General features: G+C 45.0%; 1 protein-coding gene across 3 annotated transcripts in view; it reads right to left on the bottom strand.

Moving 5' to 3' along the window:
• Nucleotides 1-19,216, bottom strand: part of Lipc (lipase C, hepatic type) — a 137,554-nt gene extending 118,338 nt beyond the window's left edge. The window contains exon 1 of one of the 3 annotated variants that reach the window (XM_046461492.2): nt 18,878-19,216. In XM_046461492.2, the coding sequence (XP_046317448.1) occupies nt 18,878-18,962 (85 nt within the window). In that variant the 5' untranslated portion in view covers nt 18,963-19,216. The remainder of the gene's footprint in view (nt 1-18,877) is intronic. The other 2 variants (XM_046461493.2, XM_046461491.2) reach the window with 2 other exon arrangements.
• Nucleotides 19,217-21,982: the final 2,766 nt, after the last annotated feature.

Raw genomic sequence — 21,982 nt, 5'->3', positions numbered from 1 at the left:
GTCAAAAGGACTGGCACCAGAACCTCTGCTGAAAATGCCAGGTGCTAAACAACCCATAGTCTCTAAAGAAAGTTGCCAGCAACTGGAGTAAGATTCTCCCAACTCCAGGGCTCCCAAAGGAGCAGGGCCATTACCATCACCACCTTCCCCCAGTCCAATAGATAGAGAAATGGGAATAGAGAGAGAAGGAGATACTGGGGGAATAATTTATATCTGTTCCCCTGATTGTTACTCTCCTCGTAAGCCAAGTTGAGGGAGCCATCAGAATCACTTACCAAGAATGCAGGTTGGGGTGCCTATAGGAGGTAGGAGTTGGGGTGTTATATAATTGGATGTTTGCTGAGATGTTGAAATTCTTGGCCCCGTTTGGGATTTGGTGCTGTGGGTTTGGTGGTGGAGTTTTGAGGAGAGTATGACTTATATCCCTGGAAGTTTGTGGAACTGTAGATGAATGTGAGCTGTGCCTGCTCCAGCCGTATGAAGACAGGAGGCTCAGACAAGTGGGGAAGAGAAGGGCTGTGCCTGATGTGGGTGGGATCTATCTCAGTCTGTTTCCTGCTGCTATAATAGAATACCAGACTGACTGAATTATAATGAAAAGAAGTTTATTTATCTATCAGCTTGGAGACTGTGCAGCCTTAGCCTGAGGGCCTGCATCTAGAGAGGGCTTTCTTGCTGCAGTATGACATGGTGAAAGGGTGAGTAAGCATGCATGAGATAGAGAGAGCAAGAGCGGAACACTGTGTGCCTGAGAGATCACTCTTATAACAAAGCTACTTCTGAGATAACTAACCTATTTCTGCAATAATGGCATCAATCCATCATGAGGGGAGATCCCTCCTGGTCTCTTAAAGTCCACCTCCCAATACTGTCACAGGTGGCAATTAAATCCAATGAGCTTGGGAGGGGACATTCAAATCTTAGCAAGATCCCTCACCTCAGTTCTCATCAGTCCTCAGATGGTGGGGAAGAAGACCCCAGTCATTTCTGAGGTTCTACTAATGGGAGGGGTGTGGACCACCAGAGAGGACAAAGTGGCTCACAGCTGCCCTTCTTGGTGTGAAATAAGCTGGGGTCACACTAAAAGGTCCCTGGAAAACCATATACACTGTCACACACCATCATGTGGGCCAAGGCCACCAGAGTGAGCCAGAACAAGACCAGACAACCAAGGAGGGTGTGTGTATGTCTGTGTCTCTGTCTGTATTCCATTACCAGAGGTGATAAGCTCTGAAAAGGGAGGGTCACAATCAAAAAGTAGGACTCCCAGCTCTCCTACCCCATGGGGCTCCAGTGGTCAGAGGAATGAAACAGCAGAACCATCCTAGCCCACCCCCACTTCAAACCCCATCCTTGTTTCAGAGGAGAAAAGAAGAACGTCCACCAGATATGAGATTCAACCTTTAGAAGAAAATAAATAAAAAGATTTTAATATCAGGATCTACCAAAAATTAAGGACTCTGCCTAAGATACTATTAAGGGATGGAGAAGAATAATCTGATAGTGCATGGTTGAAGGAGTGGGTGGGAGAAATAGAAAACTCACAAATTTATACCCCTTAAAATTCAGACTGTTCATCAAATCTGTAATGCAAATCTCAGTTTTTTTGTAGTGGGTGGTCCTTTTGAACTGAGTGAATTGGATCAAATACAGATATAGATCAGTGGTTCTCAAACTTTGGTGCATGCCTTGAATCACTCAGAGGACTTGTTAAAATAGTCCATTGGGCCCCACACCTGGACTTCCTGATTCAGTAGGTCTGGGGTGAGATGAAGAATTTGCATTTCAATAAGCTCCCCTGGGGATCACAATTTGGAAACCACTGAGGAATAGACTAAAGCATTATTGAAGTGTGTATTTAACACAGAGAGTCTTAAAAGCAGGCCTCTGAGCATCCTAGGAGGCCAATAAAAATGCTGGTTTTATGTATTTCACCCATCTGCTTTCTTTGAAAGGAACAGTGCTTGTGAGTTGCCTTGGTCCTCTTATGTGTTACAGAAGAAACTGAGAATCCCAGTACCCTCAAATGGCTGAGCATGTGATGACATCCAGGAACCCCCCCATGAAGCCAGCCCTGCCCAGGTAGATTTGCTACTACAGGACACCTTTGAGCAGAGGACCAGTGTGCATGGTTAGGGGCGTGTGAGCAGGGACAGGTAAGCCAGTTTTGCCCCTGTGGGAGAGGAGCATCCTTGCCTCCCTGCTCATCCTCATGCCTCACAGCTAGTCCTCTGTGCCCCTCCCTCTCCTGCATCCTGCTCAGTCTTATTTGGGTAAAGCAGATCCCACCAAAGGCTTGGGCATTGTTCCCAAACCAGGTTCCATCAAAGGTTCCATCCTCCTGCCCATGATAATCTATCTCGGGGTGAGCACTGGCCAAAGTCTTCTCTGGAACGTCTGTCAGAGGGTATATGATAAGGCGCAGTCTCTCTGGAGTTTTAAGTTCTAAGGACCAAGGAAATCTGGGATTCTCCAGTGCTAACACAGAGGGAGGGAGAGAAGAGGAGGCGGGGAGGAGAAAGGAGGAAATGGATCAAGGGGGTAGAGAGAAATTAGAGGGACATGATGATTTTTTTAGGGTCACAGATTCAGGTGAATCTGAAACTTATTTTGGACATCACTGTTATGTAAGGAAATAAACTCCCTCTTTTGCTAAAGTTAATCTGAGTTAAATTTCTGTCCCTGTGACTTAAAGTCCCAATGGATATCATCACTGGGTGTTTTTACTCATCCTTTTCCTGTCTCCAAATATGTTGACTTTCCTCTGTCCCTACTGCTATCCCTGTCACTGGACATGGGTCACTGTAACAGCCACCTGACTCTGTGAGAGTTGGGGCATTGGTTTCTCTGGGGGTGTCCACTCCCTAATAATGGCTCCCGAGTGCCAACTTTTGTAGTTCACTGCACTCTGATGGGGAGGGTTTGGGGCAGCCTGGCTTTGGGGGCACCATGGTTCTTTCTAGCACATTTCCTGGAGGAGACTTGTAGTTTATTGCAGTGTCAGGTCCCTGGCAAAGCAATGCTGTCATCTGCCTCCAAAGGCCTTCTCATGTTCAACATGGAACCCCAGAATCTATACCCCTTTGTTGCTTTGGGCCCAATTTCATCTGAAAGCCCTGATTGTGGCAGGGAAAATCTCGTTTGGACTTTAGTACTGCAGGCTCTGTTATCAATACCAGGAACCTCCCTATAACGTCTGCCTAATGGTCATTAAAGCAGGACCACGACCTACCAGCTCTTTCTAGCAACTTGGGCATAGCTGACCACCTAGTCAGGGGTGACTCATTTAGCACTTCACAATAGCATTTCACAATAGATTCAGATGTACAGCGTATTGATGGAAATTGACCTTTAACTGAAGATTTCATACAGAAGGACTAAAATTATTTATTGCCCAGTGAAACTTAATGAAGTTCCCTTTTAGATGGTGTTATTCTTTTCCCAGAGTGCCAAACACTGCCGGCAGCCTCATTTCTCCCACTCACTGCCTTTACTACTTCCCACTCTTGTTCTAAGCTGGAGGGATCTAGATCTGGCCCCAGTATTAGTATAATCTGAGACCTTGCTAGAAATACACATTTTTGGGATCCCCCTGGGCCTACCGAACCAGGAACTCTGGAGAGGGGCCCTGGGGTACAATAAGCTTTTCAAAGTATATGGAAGCACACTAAATTTGACAGCCACTGATGTAAATGATTCAGCTCCTGCCTCAGTTTTCACAAGCAACACAAAAGGCCAGTATTCCAGTATTCTTGCTCCTCTAGCAAGCTCCTTGGGTGTCTCAAGCCTGGCTTAAACCAAGGACTTGAGCTCAGGAGTCAGGGGCCCTTTGGCTGTTGAAGTGCAAAGGATCTCTCCAGGTGACCTTGGACTGAGAACAGACTGGTTTCTCTTGTCATTGTTCCAGAGCCTCAGAGAATACAGGACTCTCTGAGAGATGATAAGCAGGGTGGGGCTCACACTGCCAGACCAACAGAAGAAATGAAATAAAAAACAGCTCCAAGGGAAGAAACATTTAAACCTATTTCTCCTAGCAACCCACATGGATTATAAAGCTATACTTATCTTTCAAAGTAAATAGTAATCAGTCCCAAGGAGCGAGGAGACTTTCAAATAATGGCTAACATGTGTTGATATTGACAGTGACCCATAAATCTCAATTTCTTTGGAAGAGAATGTTGGGTGGCATTTTAATTCTAAGCCATTGAATGAGAAAGGAGTGAGATTACTCTGCTGTGGATCTTAGTGGTGCATTCTTGGAAATACAACCCAATGAACATGGAGTTAAGCACTAATTGATGGTTTCCAACATGCTTCATAACACTCCATTACCCAGACGAGGAGCATGACAGCTGACACATGGAGCAGCTGAGCCTGGGGTGCATGTAGATTGGCTTCTGCAGCCATCTAGGAGGACGGGGGAGCCCTGGGGTGCCTCCCAAGAATGCCTAATTGTCCCTCCTCCCCAGGGCACCTACCCTGTTGGTGTTCCCACTGCCCTGGTGGGTACCCATGGAGCACTTTGGAGCCCACCCAGCCTTCTACAAGGTTCCTTCTGCTTCTCATTATGTATGGCTAGTCCCAAGAGGAACGTTGTCCTCCAGGGGGACAAGAGGCCTTTCTTCCACTCATTAGTTTTGTTTTTGTCTGTAACGGCAGAAAACTGGTTCCTGTTCCCTGTTCTGCCATTTGTAAAAGGCATTTTAGTTAATCATTTATTTACATTTGCCTGACACACTGCTAAGGGTTTTTATATACATTATTTCATTAAACCCTTATTAACTGTGTGGCTTTGGATTAGTTATTTGTCCTCTGTGAGTCTATTTTCTCTCTCTCTCTCTCTCTCTCTCTCTCTCTCTCTCTCTCTTTGTTGGTGTTGGGGATCAAACCCAGGGCCTCATGCATGTTGGACAAGCACTCTATCAGTTAGCTATATCCTCAGTCCTTTATTTTAAAAATAGGACAAATGACAGCATCTATATCATGGTGTTATGGGGAGATTAAATGGAACATTCTGGGAAAAGCACTTAGCAAGGCCTCATAGTGGGGACGATGCCCACTTAGGCCTGCCTGCCTCCCCCTGCTGGGTGGTGTCAGGGCAGTCCTCCATGTTTCTGGGGCCTGAGTGCCTGTAATCTGGTCTAGTTCCCTTCCCCAGGGAGGGAATGCATTTGTTTCCTTGACCTCCCACCCCTGAGGACAGGGCCTGATGCAGATCATGTGCTCAGCCAATGTGTGTGAAGTTGGTAAGAAGGAGTACTGTGCCATGAGCCCCAGAGACCTGTGGCCCTGACTAAGAAAATAGAGCTGAGGCCTCGAGTGGGAAAGTGACAAATGCCTTAATTCCCTGCTGGGCGGGAAGATGGAGGAAGACTTTTAAGACCTTTTGTTAGAGAGGAGGGCCATGAAGAGCTTCTAGCCTTCCAAGTCCAGCAAGGGAGTGATTTACCCAAAGTCATACAGCCATTTGGTGACAAAGTTTGGACCATAATTCACAGCTGAAGTTTGATAGTATGGGCTGTGCCTGACACAGGAACTTCTTGCAAAGGGCTTGGACCTCATCAGCAAACTCAAGGACCTGAAACAGGCAGCACACTCCAGGGAAGGCTACCGTGAGCAACTGTCCAAGTATTAATTCGCCTCTCCCTGGTTACTTAGCACCTCCTGCCTGCTCCCAACCCCATCACCCCAGGACCAGTGCTGAGTCTGCTTCAAAGGTGAGGCCCACACTAGTTGGTTGGGTCCCTGTGCCTTCCTCATCAGGTGGGGAAAGGCATCAGGATCAAGTGTGAGAGAGGAACGTGGGGAATGATCATACCTTGGATTCAGGTAGACCTCAATTCACACTCCACCTTATTCTTCCACTAGTCTGGGCAGCAACTAGGCTGTGTCAGCCTGTTTCCTCGCATATAAAACAAGAATAAAAATATCCTTTATAGATTATAGGTTGTTGTAAGAATTCAGTCAATTTATGCAACATGTTAGACGTAGTAAAGCACACACACGCAGCTGGATTTGCGTCAAAGGACTATGTCTTACTCATCCTTTTATTTCTTCCCATCCCCTGTTCCTCTTGTGCTAGCTCACTGCCTTATGACTAGTAATAGGTGCTAATTACTAGTTCACTGAGTAGATGAGGAGCTATTTAGTGTCCTTTAAAAGACAGTTTCTCAAAGTGTGGTGCTGGGGCCTGTGGTATTGGCGTCAGTTGAACACTTGTTAGATGTGAAGGAACTTGAAGCCCATCTCAGATCTGCTGAACAGAATGTCCATGTTATCAAACTTCTCAGGTGACTCCTATGCACATTAAAGTTTTAGAAGCTCTGCTTTAGAAAGAATCATTTGAAGCTGGGGTAGCTTAAAACTCCCATTAAGGTAGTGAGCACCATGGGGAATTCATATTGGAGAAGGTGACACCAACTCGATATGTGTGATATATATCCCTCCTCCCCTCTTGCTGATCTGGAAGTGGTTTCCTGCCTCCATGGAAACCCAAAGGACTTAGAATCACTTCCCTGAGATCCATAATGGGAACAGAGCCAGCTTCTCATGGGCCCCTGTGCATGTGTGTTGCAGAGCAGGCCTGGGGTCTGGCCAGCATCTCTGGCTTTCTGTTGCTAGCCCTATCTCAGCGGTGGAGCATAGTCTCTAAAGAAGAACCCAGGTAACTTTAAAGTCCCTCTATTTCTAGGTGTGGAAGTTGGGCAGAACTGGCCTAGGTCTCTTATACCTTTGGGATGCTTTCCATGACTTCCAGCAGGACTGTGGAATTGCCAGATAAAATTACTTAAAACTCACTAACTTTTAAAAAGTGTACCCGGCCTGGCTTTTTGACAAGGAGGACAGCATTGGACATTCTCTTGTGTCAGGCAGACTCTACAACAGCTTAAACAGATCCTGAGGATGCAGTAATGATGGGCACGGCACTCCCAGGAGTCACTCTCACCCCAGCAGGGAGAGAGATGCAGGCAGATAATGAAAGAGCAATAAGTCAGGTGCCTCAGAAGAGCCATCAGCAAGGGGTTTGGCGCCAAGTGTTAAGGACTCACAATCTCAACACAGGAGAGATGAAAGGGACAAAAAAAAAAAAAAAAAAAAAAGAAGAGACAACTTGGGAATCTTGACTGGGTCCTGGTGTGAAAAATGCCACAAATAAGATTCTTGGCACAATTGGGGAAATTAGGCTATGAACTGGATATTGGACAATGTAAAATTATTTTTAATTTTCTTAGGCAATGATACTGGGGCTATGTAAGAAAATGTCCTTATTAAAAGATGAAGGCCGATGTATAAATATTTAACACTAAGTTATTGTGATATCCACAACTTTCAAACAGAATATGTAGATACATGTGTGACTCTCTCCCTCTCCCTTTCCTCTCAATGGGTTCTCCAGCACATAGACATAAAAATGTACACACATGAATAAAGCAAATATATCAATGTTAACAATTACGAAGCCTATCCGGAGGGAGTATGGCAGTTCACTGTATCTTCCTTTAAACTTCTTTTGATATTAGAATACTTTTGTTATAAAACACGGGGAAACACCTTGGGAGTAGTGTGTGAATCAGGTGAATATTGTAATGATAGGACTACTTAGTAAATCGGTGCTTACAAATGTTTGTTTTATGACTAGCAGTGAAGAGTTGAAAAGTGTTTCATATATTCTTACTTCTTCTTCAGAACAGCCCAGGGGAGTTTCAACGAATCACCTCATTACTAGTGAGTCACTGAGGTCTAAAGGCCTTAGGTGATTTTCCCAAGGCCACCTGTGGACAAGGTGGTGTAGCTGGGCCTCAGACCCAGGTCTGTAGAGTCCATACCCAGTTCTCACATGCCTACCAAGGCCTCCCTAAGGTTTACTTCAGCTAAGCCAGGAGTTCCTGCCTAGGCCAGGAGCCCAGAGCCCAGACATGAGGTGGAGCGTGGGAGTCTGTCCTTCCAGCCCTTGTTCTGTCCTTGGGTGCTGGCTGATTCTGCCCTTCCTTTTGGGCTTGGCAGGGGTGAGGGGAGGGGAGGCAGGCATGGCAGGAGAAGGTGGCAGCTGTCCTTGGGCCCTCTCTCCTTGGCCTAGGCTGGGTGAGCCTAGGCAACGGCCTTGTTGAACATAGCTTGTGTGGGAAAAATATTTCTCACAGCTGAGAAGTACGTCTTGAGCTCACACTGAGCACATCGTCTCTACAAAGATAATGGCTCCTTCCGGCGCCATGCCAGAGGGTGAGTTTTATCACTTACTTGCAACATGAGCCAGATAAATGGCTCCTTCTTGGTCTCCTGCCAGTTATTGCTTGTGCTGCCAGAAAGTCTTAATCACTCTGTTGAACAGGGCTGCTGCCCCCTCCCCTACTTAGCCCCCTGCTAGCTGCCAGCTGGCTCCTATGAGCCTCTGCTGGGTCCTTCCGTCCTGCACCCCCTTAGCAGAGGCCCCTGTTTGGGCCTGGTGTGGACTTACTACTCTCTTTCCAATCTCATGTATATTTATGAGTCTCTTTTCTAACTCAGAAGGCCCTTAGGAGTTGTTGCAGCTCAAATAGAACAAAGATATATTTGCAGTGTCCACAGTATCCCTAGACTCTAGCCCAGGAGCTGGGCAGAGCAGGGCCTTGAAAAGTGTTTGCTGGGGGCGGGGTGCTGATTTTTGTCCTCCTTAAATTTGTATCTTGAAGTTCTAACTCTCATATCTCAGACTGTGACTGTTTTTGGACAGAGGTCTTTGCAGAGGTGACTCACGTTAAATGAGGTCATGGGGGTGGACCCTAAACCAACATGACTGGTGTCCTTATAAGAAGAGAAAATAAGGACAAAGACACAGAGAAGGAGATCATGTGGAGACAGAGAGAAAGCGGCCACCTGAAACCAAGGAGAGAGGCTTCTGGAGAAATCAACCCCAGGGACACCTTGATCTTGGGCTTCTAGCTTCTGGAATCACCAGAAAATAAAATTTCTGTTGTGTAAGCCACCCAATCTACTTCCATATTTTTCTTTCCCCAAAACATTTAGGTCCCAATATCAGGGGAAGTAACCATTACAGGATTCCTGGCACTGCGATGACCTCTCACATTGGAGGGCGTGTGAGGACTGGGTATGGAGTCTACAGACCTGGGTCTGAGGCCCAGCTACACCACCTTGTCCACATTCTGGCTGTTGGCACCCAGAATGACAGTGAGGACTCATGAGAGGTCAGAGGTAAAGGGGTTCAGCCAGGCAGTGCAGGAAGTGCACAGACACTGAGAGACCTCAAAGACATTACCTGAATTCACTTTGTGTGAGAGAACATGAAACATAACACCACAAAACCAGCCCTGCAGGCAGCCAGGCCATGATATTACAGCCGGACTCAGACAATCCACATAGAATATAAGCATGTGCACAGGACCCTGAATCTCTGTGTTTGCATTAAGATGGAGAAAGCCATTCTGAGACCCAAAACATGACTATACCTTCCCCTCTTCTGGCCTATAGAAACGAGTGCTTTGGGCTCCTGTATCAATGCCACCTCAGCTCTGCTTCATCTTCCCACCTGCCAGATATTACTGATTAGTCTAATAATTACTTAACATAAGTAATTAATAGTTATTTGTGATAGCCAACCATTGAATTGCCCTCCTTTTTGACAGAATACAACCTAAAGAATGCTCCTGTTCTCCAGCCTTCCTAAGACTCATCCAGCATAAGCCCAGGTCTTCTAAGTATCCGCTCTCCACTTCTATCACTGGGGTGCCAGGATGCCTCTGGGGCTCCCCTTCCCTTGTAGTAAGTCAGAGAAAACTAACTTCCACATGACATCATGTGTGTTCCAGGTGATCTTTAGTTGGTAAAATTTTACCTCTGTAAAATGAGGCTAGTAATAACTACCCAGCACTCTTTATAGAGTTATTTAAGAATCCAGTGATAATGCAGGTGAGAATGAATTTTGAAATTTCTATTGGTCTATAAATTAGCATGATGTAGAATTTCCAAATGGCTCCCTTTTCAGATGCAGAATAAGAGGAAGATAGAAGATTTCTCTTCCAGCTTCTACTATGTGTTACTGTTTTGGTTTCATGATGTAAATCCCTCTATGATTTAGTCTTTGAAACAGCAATTAATAGGAAAACTTTAAAGAGATCTGCCCAAGGCTGGGGCCTGCCTTAGAGGAAGAGTTGATGGTGTCTGGCTGCAGGGCCAGGTGAGGTTGTAAAACTGGTGATTGCCTGAGCCCCACCCCTGCCTTTTCTTGCTGATAATGCTGCTCCCCTTCAGGGAGTGGCTGGGGTTCCTGCCAGGTTGGGAATTAGGGCTGTCAACCCAGCCTGAAATGGCAGCCAGCAGCATCCCTCCCTTTCTCTTAACACCAGGCTTAACGGTGGCCTTAGCTGTCCCCAGGGTGAAGGCTAAACTCCTGAGGACTGCCTTGAGGACCTCTCCTCTGGCCAATTCTTTTTACCGCCCTACTCTGCGCCATTTCAAACTCTCATGGATTCTCAATTTTACCACCGTTTGTCAAACCTTTAAGTCACAGCTGGTTCATATTTTTCTTTCTGTTTACAATGTCCTTCCGCTTCTTTTCCTTCTAGACTCTACTCTTCTAGAAAGCTTTCTGGGCTGACTTGTCTGGCCTGAGGGCTTTTGTCATGTTTTGTACATAGTTACTTGAACTTGAACACTGATAACATTGTGTTGAAATTCTCTCTCTCTCTCTCTCTCTCTCTCTCTCTCACACACACACACACACACACACACACCCCTGCAAGGTGCTGGAGACCCTGTCAGATGGAAGCTTCTTGGTGAATAGAATTGTGTTTTTTTGCACTGACCACAGGGCCTGTAACTAGCAGGTGGTTAACAAATGCTCTTGTTTGCTGCTGTTGATCTTATTTTTTACTATAAAGTAGCATTTTTCCCCTCTCACTATGTTGATTTCTCTTGGGACAAGGGAGCTGGAACATTTGTCAACTGGAAAGTTTTTCCCAGTCATGGCCAGTCCTAGTCAACTGAGAACCCGAAGGCCCTGCCCAGCCCTGGTAATGTCCAGCTCATGTGAAAAGAATTTTCTTGATCATATTTTGAGGGGTGCCAAGGAGTAGCTCAGAGTTGATGGTTAATTAGCTATCGCAGTGACTATTTTTCTACCCATTACAAGGGAGTGTCAGCTCAAGGAGTTTTTCTTCATAAACTGCTTTTTTTCCCAGCATGCTGATATTTTATTTTGAAGGAATACATTCATGAATATCTTGGATTAAAAAATATTCTTTGGATTAAGTTGCCACTGAGGGAGATATTCATGTGGTTTTCCTATCCCTTCATCCCATAGTTGGAGAGGAAGGCAGGTTTGGGCTGGAGGCTCTGTGGGAAGAAGGCTCTGTGTTTCTGTGAGAAGAAATGATATCTTCTGAAGGGAGCTTGGAAGTCAGGAGACCTAGGCTCAACTCTTGGTTCTTCCATGGACTCTTTTGTTTGTCTAGTGGTTCTCTGTGATCCCCAGGCCAGCACTATTCACTTGAAACTTGTTAGAAATGCCAATTTCTAGGTCTATCCCAGGCCCACTCAATTAGAAACTGCAGACGAGGCCTAGAAATCTTATTTTCATAAGCCCTCCAGTTGCTTTCTTTTTCACATTGAAGTTTCAGAACCACCACTATAGTCAAACCCTTCATTTTGAAGTAAATGCATTTTTAAATTATTTAAATCATTAAACATACCACATACATACAGTGCGAAAGCATTACACACATAAAATTTGGAACAGACAGAAAAATCAAACATAAGCGCAACTGAAGTACAAACATTTTGTACCATTTTTCAGTATTTTTTCCTCTCAAACTCACATTTTCATACACTCCTAATCACCGGACATACACAAGTAGGTTTACGGCTTTTTCCTCAATGTCAGAACATAAATTCTATGAGATGTTGTCACCTACATATTTTCATAAAAACGATTTTTGTGTGTGTGTGTGTGTGGCCGCCCAGCACACCATTGCATAGCCATGCCACAATGCTCTCCTCAGGCCCCCTGGTGAGAGCTGGTGCACATCCAGGGGAATATGCCTTGTAGTCACAGGAAGGCCTCCTCTTCCATGCGTCTGGGCCTCCTTTCACTTTTCCCCGCTCACTCTCCAAAGCCCCATTGGGGAAAAAATAAAAACAAGTTACCAATAAGAGGGAAGTGAGATTGGCTAAAAGCCTTCAGTTTACCAGAGCCATCCAGAAAAGGATTCTCCCCAACTTGGAACCTTCTCCTGGAATCCTGAGGCTGCCGAGACATCACTGCGCTACCTAGTGGTCATAACTAAGAATTGCGCCGCCTCCGGAGATGCGGGTGGGCACCCTGAATCCTCCCTCCGGTGTGTGAATGACTGGAGTTTGTCTCCTTCTCCCCAAGTTCAGTGCCTGCGTGTGAGCCCATGGCTCTTCCACCCCTTCCACCCCTTGTAGGATGGACTGGGCTATGTCCCATTGTCTGGTTTCCCCAGTGGGGATGAAGTCCAGACATTGCTTCCGTGGCCCTTTGGTAGGGTCCAGATGTGCTTCCTGCTCTTAGCTAGTCCTTTCCCCCAGTACACGGGACACCAATTTTCAGCCAAGAAGGTTCCACTCTAAAATGAAACCCCCCCCCCCCTTGGAACCAGTGCCCTGTCACCTTCCTGGCTGTGAAAATTGCTTATATCCCTGTCGTAATGTGGACCCCAAGGATGTCAGGGGATAACTTTGGTGGAGGTTGGAGCGCTCATATTCCCTTGGATAATGTAATTGGAACTTATTAGCCTGTCTGAAGACCACGCCTAAAATCAGGCCAGCATCTCACTGGCCTCTCACTGCCCAGTCACCTGTGAGCATCCAGCAAGCCTTGGAGCATGTGGCAGCTGGTGGAAAATAGGGCAGGGAAGGCCACAGTGGGAACTGGATATCAGACTCCTGGCTGGCTTGTGACTCAGGTGACTTGTGTATACAGGTTAGTTTCCAGGCCCTATGCTTTCAACAATCAGCCCTGAAGTTTCTGTTTATTGAGTCTAGAATTAAAGAATGCGAATTCAAGTCCTGAGTCCCTGAGAAGGGCAGGTAGGATGGAAACCAGATCCGTTTTCTGGCCTTAGGTCTTCTCCAGGGGAGATTACCCTCAGGAGGGCTCCAGACCTGCTCAGTTATAGGGCCAGGAATTCTGGCAGTGGGTGGAGGATCTCATGCAGAGGAAAGAGGATTTTATTAGAATGCTATTCCGGATCTATATACGCTCCCAGATAGATTAGTTTCATGTCTGGATGCCTCCTCAAATATTAGTCATGAATGATGTTATCTTCAATGATGGATGCCTGTCAGGAATTAGCAGTTCCCAGCCCCCAATTCCCCACCCCCCATCCCTCAGGTCAGCAATATGAGCCTGACAGATTGCAAAGATGGGTGGAGGTGGCAGATCTGAGTGGTCAGCACAGGATCTCTTTCCAGTGGTGCTCTTGAGAGATGGCAAATCCAGGAGTAATATCATTGTAGCTAATTGGGATCTTTTACTTAAAAAAAAACTTAAATAGCATCCTTCCTCCAAATCCCTGCAGGATCTTAAAGCCTTTTATGTATCTCTTAGTATACTTCTTATCTCTAGTAACATACATGTATATATTTTTTTCATAGTTATGATTCAACACATAGGTTAGTAAGTCCTGTCCTCCCCGCCATTACTGCCTATAAAATTTCCTTATATTTATTTTTAAAAGCCATAAGACCTGTTGTTTGCTGAATATTTTGGGAAGTCACAGATCCCTTGGATAACCTGTCAAAAGTTATAACCTCTGTCCCTTTCTCAAAATGCCCTTACACGTAGCCTTGGGGTCATGTCAGGAGGTTCTAGGATTCTCTGAAATCTGCCCTCTGGGCTGGATTCAGCTCCCTGTGTTAAACTATGAGTGTCTCAGGGTCATCAATAAGCCTTTTATTTCTGAACCCCATATTATCACCCTCAAAGACTTCTGGAACTTTTAGAAGTAGGCAATTAAAACAATGCTTGCTTTAAAGGCAGACTTGGCAATAGCCAGACTCCCTATCCTTAATGGTTCATTGCTGGACAGTGGAGGCGTCTCCAGTTTACCTTTCTGAGATATCTTCTTCTCCTCCTCTTCTCCTACCTCTTTCCCTTCCTCTTCCATAAATGGTCTTTTAGAAGGTGTTTGGGTTTGAAAATCCACTTGCAATTTATCAGATCTGTACCTTTGCTTCTGTATAGGAAAGCCTCCTTCTCTTTTGGCCTCCTCCTCCTCTGGGCCCTGCTCAAACACTACTTCCTCCTGTGAGTCTTCTGCATACTCTGAACTAGGAAGTGAATTCTCTGCCTCTGCTTGAGCCTCTCTACTGGGCACCATTACTTTCCATGCTCTGGTTGAGAAAACTTTTTATAAATGTGTCTAATCTCCGTCATTAGACACAGTACCATGTGCATTGTATTTGACATTCAGACTGTATCATTAAAATATGCCTCTGTTCCACAAGACAAAGTTATTTTCAGTAACGTATATGCAAAGATTAATAATCATCACTTTCTTGATTCATTCTTAAGTTTTAAATGAGCAATTAAAAGAAGAGTAAATTTCAATAAGATATTCACATGCAGTAAAATTTTTCCAGTATAAGCCCAAATTTCTACTTTACAAATAGTTCTTATACTTCACAGTTCGTGATCTGCTTTATTGCTTTAAATTTTAAACACAAATGAGAAAGTCTTGGCTTAGACTCACAAAGGATGACAGAGTGGAAGTAACTTAATTTCTGTTTTGTCTTTGCAATCATCATGCTATCATTTTTTTTTCTTGAGTCTGCTGTTTAAATGTAGGAACAGGTAGTAAGCATCACTGGGGTTGGAGACATCAGATGTGACCAAGTGAGTTGGAAGGAGTTTGTACCATAACATTCACTCCTACAAGGAGCACATCTCTCTCTAGTCTGTGAGTATCAGGGCCAACTGTATAACTGGGGGTTCTTTAAATTAACTGTATAACTGGGGGTTCTTTAAATTTTGTGTAGACCACAAAACTTATTAAAGGATAAGGGATAAAAGTATGATCATTTGAAGTTTACAAGTATATTAATAGAACCCAACAATAACTATAGATGTTATTTAGATCAAAAAACTATTTTTTTTTTGGCTGGGAGAAGCTTTGTTTTTATCAAAGACATTATTTAGAAATGTGATAATGAAAGATAGATCAATTTTTTGGTCCTAATATTGTGTTTAAATTCTCCAGGGACAAAGGCTCCCTTATTGCCAACTTCCAGGGCAGATAGCTGCCACCTCTCCTGCACTGGTTCATCCCTGATGGGCCAGTAAGTCCCAGCAGGGACAGGGCAGGCCGTGGGTCCTCTATTGTAAGTGCTGCTTGCACAAATGCAGTGGTTCTCAGTGTGGACCAAGGCTCCAAGCATGTCCCCCTTCTTCCTATATGGGGGTCCAGATTTTCTTCATAGATGTAGCAACATATCACAATAGATTAACTCCAGACACAGAAAAGAGAACCCAGCTGTCTATTAAGTAGATTTGCAAAATTTCTTTGTAAAAAAAGTCACTCTTCTGATTCATCTTTTGGGTTATTATTTGGAAAATAAAAGTTATTTTTTTATAAAATTATGTTTTATATGTTAACATGTGATGGGCTTATTGTTATTTAAAAGCACTAGCAAACTTTTTTTTTTAAGTTCTGTTTTAATTTCTTACAAGGAAAATATTGATAGCTGAATTTCACATAAAAATAGCTTTTTGGGGTTAACTGAGACAGAATGTTTGGGCATACCTTGCTTTGTGTGTGGCCCAGGGTCATGAGTGACTGAATGGATGGGCTCCTGCCCCTTCTAGGTTTTGGCAGCTGTGATGGGGACTGAAGGCAGAAGATGGGCACCTGAGGCAGAAGAAGATGGGGTCTGGCAGGGTCCCAGAGCAGCTCCAACTACCACTTAGAACAGTGTTGGTCTGGAGGCAACATCAGTGGGGTACATCTGGGACTTAGCAATGAGGGCTGGCCACAGGGGCCAATGCCATGGGCATTCAAGAAGTTCACAGTATCTGGTCCCCCTTGGTGCTGACAGTCAGGAACAAAGGTCTGAATCTGCCTCCCTGTGAGAGGAACTGAGCAGAATGCTTCTCTAATGCCCTTTGGCTACCAAGTCACTGGGCACAGGCACAGTGCAGAGGGCTGGAGCCTCAGGACATGGAGAGGCTCCAGGAACCTCCACCAGCTCTTCCCTGATCGTCTGTGGAAACTTGGGCAAGACACTTAATTGCTGGATTATTCAAACATTGGGTGAGTGTGAGATAAAATGTTCACAAAGTGCTTGACACATACTGGGTGTACAGTATGTGAGCGAATCTGCTAGTGAAGTATCATTAATAATACTCAGAAGAAGCAGCCTGGGAGGGGTGGGGAACAGGAGGAAAGGAGCTCATCCTGGCTTTGACTAATGTCATTGAAGCTTGGCATAGACCATGGTTCCTCAGCTGTGGCATCTCAGGTCAGATAATTCATTGTCATGGGCTCTCCTGTGCACGGTGGGAAGTGTGGCAGCCTCCCTGGCTCAACCCATTGCAGACAGAAGGGAAGCACTCTCTCTGCTGTGACAACCCAGAACATCTCCATACATTGTGGATGTCCCCTGCAGAGTAAAAGTGCCCCCGCTGGGAGCCATTGTTAAAGAAGCTCATGTGAGAAGGGCTCCACCATAGGATGCTGGCATCCCTGCAGTTCCCCTGGAGGACATGGCACCAGCCACACGCACAGAAGGGGCTCACACCTTGCAGAAAAAAATTCTGCCAAGAGAGTCTGGTTTCAAGGGAGCAAGAGGCCTCCTGACGCTGGTCCTCTTTCCTGAGGAGCCCTCCTGCTCATCATAGTCACTTCCCTCTGCTTTTGAATAAACCTGGGATCGCAGCAGGATGATGAGATTTTTGAGAAAAATCTGGATGACACCCAGACACGGAGTGGAGGTTGGGGAGGGATGGTGGGGGATGGGAGGGGGAGGGTGGAGGATGGGATGGGGAGAGCGTGGGGGCGATGTTCCTCCCTTCAACCTCTGCTTCAGCACTGGTGGCTTCAAAGGCTCAAATCCCACTCGCAGAAACAGGTCAGGCCAGTCAATAGTAGAAACGACGAATAAAGTGAGGTGTGTTCGCCCATCTTGCTATTGCTGAGGCTGACTTTGAACTCACTATTTTCCTGTCTCAGCCTCTGGAGCCACTGGGATTACAGGTGTGAGCCACCGTGCCTGGCTTATCTGTCACTTTTTGATGATCTCTTGCACTATTCAGGTGAGGTGTGTGGCTCCAGGAGCCCCAGAGTAGGAGTTATGACTACTTGAAACTTCAGGGTGCCTCTCACAAACGGGACATCAATAAAATAAGCCAGATGCCAGGGAGCACAACTATGTGTTTCCACTAACAACAAATCCCCTGATATCTGTTAAGGCTCAAGGGGCACACAGAGGTGGCTGTGGGGTGCTGGTTCCATTTGTGAAAATTCATGAGGATTTAGGTATAGGTTCTTTTCTAGACACTTGTTATATTTTAATAATAATAATAATAATAATAATAATAATCACAACGTTGTGGGCAAAAGGCAGTGATTTAGTGAAATCACTGTGAACCCAGGGAATAAAAGTCCACCAGCAATTTTACCTGCTCTAACTTATTATGTACAGGCCATTTTTGGATATAGCTTTAAAATGAGATGATGAATGCTAAATAATTAGCATAGTGCTTGGCATATGAAATGCTCTGTGAATGGTACTAATTAATACTACAAAGAAGTTAGTAAGTATAGAATGTAGAATAATAATCAAGTGCAAAGGAACAGCTCTTTTTCTTAAAGGGGAAAAATTTCTGGTGTTTTTCAATTACATATATTATTAGTAAATTCCTGATTCTCAAAGTTTTTGGAACTCCCTACAACATAGTCTTGGAGGAAAAAAAATCCTCAGCAGTTATTATCTTGTTACTCATTTCCAACAAATACCCATCATTTGGACAAATTGTTCAGGTAATTTCATATCTGTCATTTATTATTATTATTATTATTTTTGGTACCGGGGATTGAACCCAGGGGCATTCAACCACTGAGCCACAGCCACAGCCCTATTTTGTGTTTTATTTAGAGACAAGGTCTCACTGAGTTGCTTAGCACCTCGCCATTGCTGAGACTGGCTTTGAACTCACTATACTCCTGTCTCAATCTCCAGAGCTGCTGGGATTATAGGCACACACTACTGCGCCTGGCCTATCTGTCACTTATTGATGATCTTTTGTGCTGTTCAGACAGGAACCTGGACTTCACCTACCTGATTTAGCATTTGGATCTATTTTTGGCCATCAGTCTAGTTTATGAAATTACAGACAAAACAGGAGAGGCTGCTGGTGTATTCTTCAGGCTCCAAGGAAAACTTGGGCAGAAAAGTCAAGACTAGAAAATGTGCAGTGATATCCCTACTGTAGACCTGACTAGAACTAGAACTGAAATCCCTCCCTGTGGAGAGAGCCAGGCAATTCGACAATCCCAGCAAGACAGAGCATTGCATTGCATGCTGTGCTCCCCAGCTGCAAATTAGATGCCAAATTAACTCTCAGGAAGATCCCAAGTCAGATCATTCTCCACTAAAGAAATCTTAGTAAGACTGTGTCGGCATCAGAATTGTGAGATACTTAGCTGCTAGCTGTAGGCGCTTTTACTTTTACTCCCAGAGTAATTGTCTAACATTTGAGTCCTGTTTATATAGTGCTCCACGTCCCTTGAACCTGTGGTGCCACTAATAGAACCACCTGGTATGCTCTTAAGCATGCTGTCCCATATGATCAATCTCTGTGACACACACTTAAAAAAGAAAAATCCATGCCCATCTCCAGAAAAAAAAAAAGATTAGCTCTTACCTGGTTCCAGGCTTCGTCCAGAAGTACTTGATTGGATAAAGATGCATAAAACCAAGAAAATGGAGACACGCAGGCAATTTCCCATTTTCTCCTCTCTCACCAAGGGTCCGAGGTCTTCTTGCTAATTTCTGGAGCTAATGAGACCAGAATGTCTATTGATACTTTGCTAGGGAAGGCTGCCATTAATTATTAACCTTTAACATGTTGTCTAGTGTGTAGCTATTTCCCTTGTTGCCCCCAACCCCAAATCTACTTGTATCTAATACCAAAAAGATCCATTCACAAAAGTCTCTTTTAATTCTGATACATTCTGAAAATAAAATATCTTGTCATGTATTCTTAACTTCTTGGACCAAGGTCATAGTTCCAAATTTAATCAATTTAAAGTTAACATGTTGTGTTTGGAAATTCTGTCAAAGGTCAGGCTAGGTGGCTTCTGCATTGCCCAAGTCTCTCTCTGACAGCACTGCAAGGCGGATGCCATCTCACATCTTTCAAATTGCAGACTAAGCTTCAAGAGTAGGAAAAGCACCCTGCTATGCTGGGAACCCCCAGAGGGTCCAATCTCTCTTGAGTTGGGCACAAGTGCTGATGCTTGTGGCCAAAGAGTGGTAAGGCAATGTTTCTACAGCTGAAAGGGAAAGAAAGCCCTACACCTCAGTGTAAGGAGTTGAGGGAGAAGCAAAGATACCGTTGCTGAGGATCCCATTGAGCGGTGGCCCCAGAGTAAACAGCTCTTTCCTCCTCTGTTTAATTAATGCTCAACTGAGGAGAGGACTGAGAAGCAAGGCCACTCGGCAGAACCAGGTAGGGGGATGGGAATGTGGCAGTGTAGGGCTCTTGTCACCTTCCTTGGATCTCTAACATTATTTAAATTTTATTCATCTGTTCAGGATATTTGTGCCTACTATGTACCAGGCACTGTTCTAGGCATTTAGAATATACTAGTGAATAAACCAGATTTTAGTCCTTATGGAGTTTGGGTAGGAGGAATCAGATAATAGACCATAGCCATAGTAAAGAAGAGACTTAATGTAGATTGGTAGATGCCTTAAGAACTGTGGAAAAAGAAAAGGTAGAGAGCAGAGTTGAGGAGGGAAGAGGTAGTGATTTTAAACAGAGTGGGTAGCAGTAATCTTGTTGGAAAGTTAAACTTGGAACAAAGGTTTGAGGGAGCTGGGGGAGTTGCCCCTGTAGAAATCTTGGGGAAAAGTGCTTTAGGCAGTTAGTACAAAGGCCCTGGGATCAGAGGACATGTAGTATGTTCTGAGAATAACAAGGAAGCCAGTGAGTTAGGGAGACAACATCAAAAGCTTTTGGCCTTTATGCTGAGACACAAGGAGCCATTCCGTGCAGAGGGGTTACATGATTTGAATCATATTTTTAAAAGCTAACTCTGATTTGCAAGTGAGCCAAGGTGAAGGGGGGGAGACCTACTAAGAAGGCATTGCAGCTGACCCAGTGAGAGGTGATGGTGGCTTGGTCCAGCGTGATGACAGTGTGGCTGGATGGGTGCTGGATGGACTTTGAAGTTACAATGAATGGGATTTTCTGACTGCTGGGATGTGGGATGGTGGGAGAAAGGGAGGAGCTAAGGGTGACTTCAAGAGTTTTGGTTTGAGCAAGTAGATTAATGGGGTCGTTATCGGCTGAGGTAGGGAAAGCCATGGCTGGAGCAGGTTTGGTGGGGGAGGCTAGGAATTCAGTTCAGCTTTGGTCATGTGGAATTGGAGATGACTCTCAGCCAAGTGGACATATTGTGGAGGCAGTTATAAAATCTTTATCTGGATAAACCTGACTTAAAAGACCTTCTGAAACCATCAACAAGTTTGGATGGTCTTGATTCCTAACCAAAGCTTAACTAGATGGAGTCCTACGGCTGCATCTCCTTCCCAAGGGCTGCAATTTGGAGGACTTCCTGTCAAATGCACAGTTTCTGACTGGCTCCTTCTTACCCTGCACAGTGAAGCAGGAGCTAAAGTTCTGTTTTACTTGTTTTTCCCTATCAAGTTGGGGCCTAAAATCATCTCATGGTCCCCTGAGGCTTCTCTTCCCTGAGCCTAATCTCATCTCTTTTCCTCTGGGTGCTGCCAGTGACAATCTTCAACCCTCACCTTGCTCTGCAGAATAACTCACAAAGACATTGATGAAACCAAGTGCCTAAAAAAACCAAACCAAACCAAAAAACAAATCAAAACAGAACAAAAAACAAAAAACCCAGCAGAGTATATTTCTTACCATTTTCTACATGGGAAGAGGCCTTCAAAGTTGTTCTAGCTTTTGTCATTCCCTTTCCTGGCCCCACCCCAACCTCTACCACCAGTTCATACCAGCTCAGGTTCTGTGAGGCTTTCCTGGAACAAGGCAAGTAGGAGTGGGTGTCTGTCCCCTTTCAGGGTTCTGCCTACTTCTACCTCCACCCAAGCTCGTCCTGCCTGCCGTGGGCCCCACCTTCTGTGAGGAGTTAGGGCACAAGCTCTGTTGTGTTTCCCTGGGGCTGGACAGAGAGGCTCCTAGGAGGCAAGAGGGTTAGGACTTCTTAGAATCCGAGTAGGAGCTTTCCAGCCTGAGATCTTGGGTTCACTATCTACTAGCTATGCAAAATGGATCCCATCTCCTCACCTAAATGGAGACAGCATGGGCCTGAGATGGTGTTTTGAGATATCAACTTACTATTTTTCTCCCAACCTGTCCTTTTGGATCTTTCTCCTATGAAAGATGGGGCAAAGTAGAGAGAAGTTTATGGAACTTCTGTCTTCCAGAAACATAGGACCTTACGGTAAGTGAATTCTAGCCAACAAAGACCAGAAAAGGGATGCACTGTTTCAAAGGGATGTGAAGGGAGAAGGACCCTAACCTTCCCATTAGTAGAAAGATGACTCTTGTGTTTTGAGGAGGTGGGGAGGGAGAATTTTCTCCAGGTGTGAGAACAGAAGAGATGATTCCTTGCTTCCCAGAAACCCTGCAAGGAGGTAAGAACTCAGAGAAGAAATGATTCTGTGTGTGCCAGCAGATGGTCTGCATGAGGAATGGGAGTCACAGTGAGCCTTCCATGCTCATGGGTCCAGTCAGTGATCACCTGTGTGGACTGATAACAGAGGACCA

This window comes from Marmota monax, unplaced genomic scaffold (genome assembly GCF_021218885.2).
Source record: "Marmota monax isolate L192 unplaced genomic scaffold, Marmota_monax_Labrador192_F-V1.1 WCK01_AAM20220418_F8-fsc00001, whole genome shotgun sequence".
NCBI classification, from domain to species: domain Eukaryota; kingdom Metazoa; phylum Chordata; class Mammalia; order Rodentia; family Sciuridae; genus Marmota; species Marmota monax.
The sequence above is the reverse complement of the archived record's forward strand: the minus strand, read 5'-3'. Positions and strand labels throughout refer to the sequence as shown.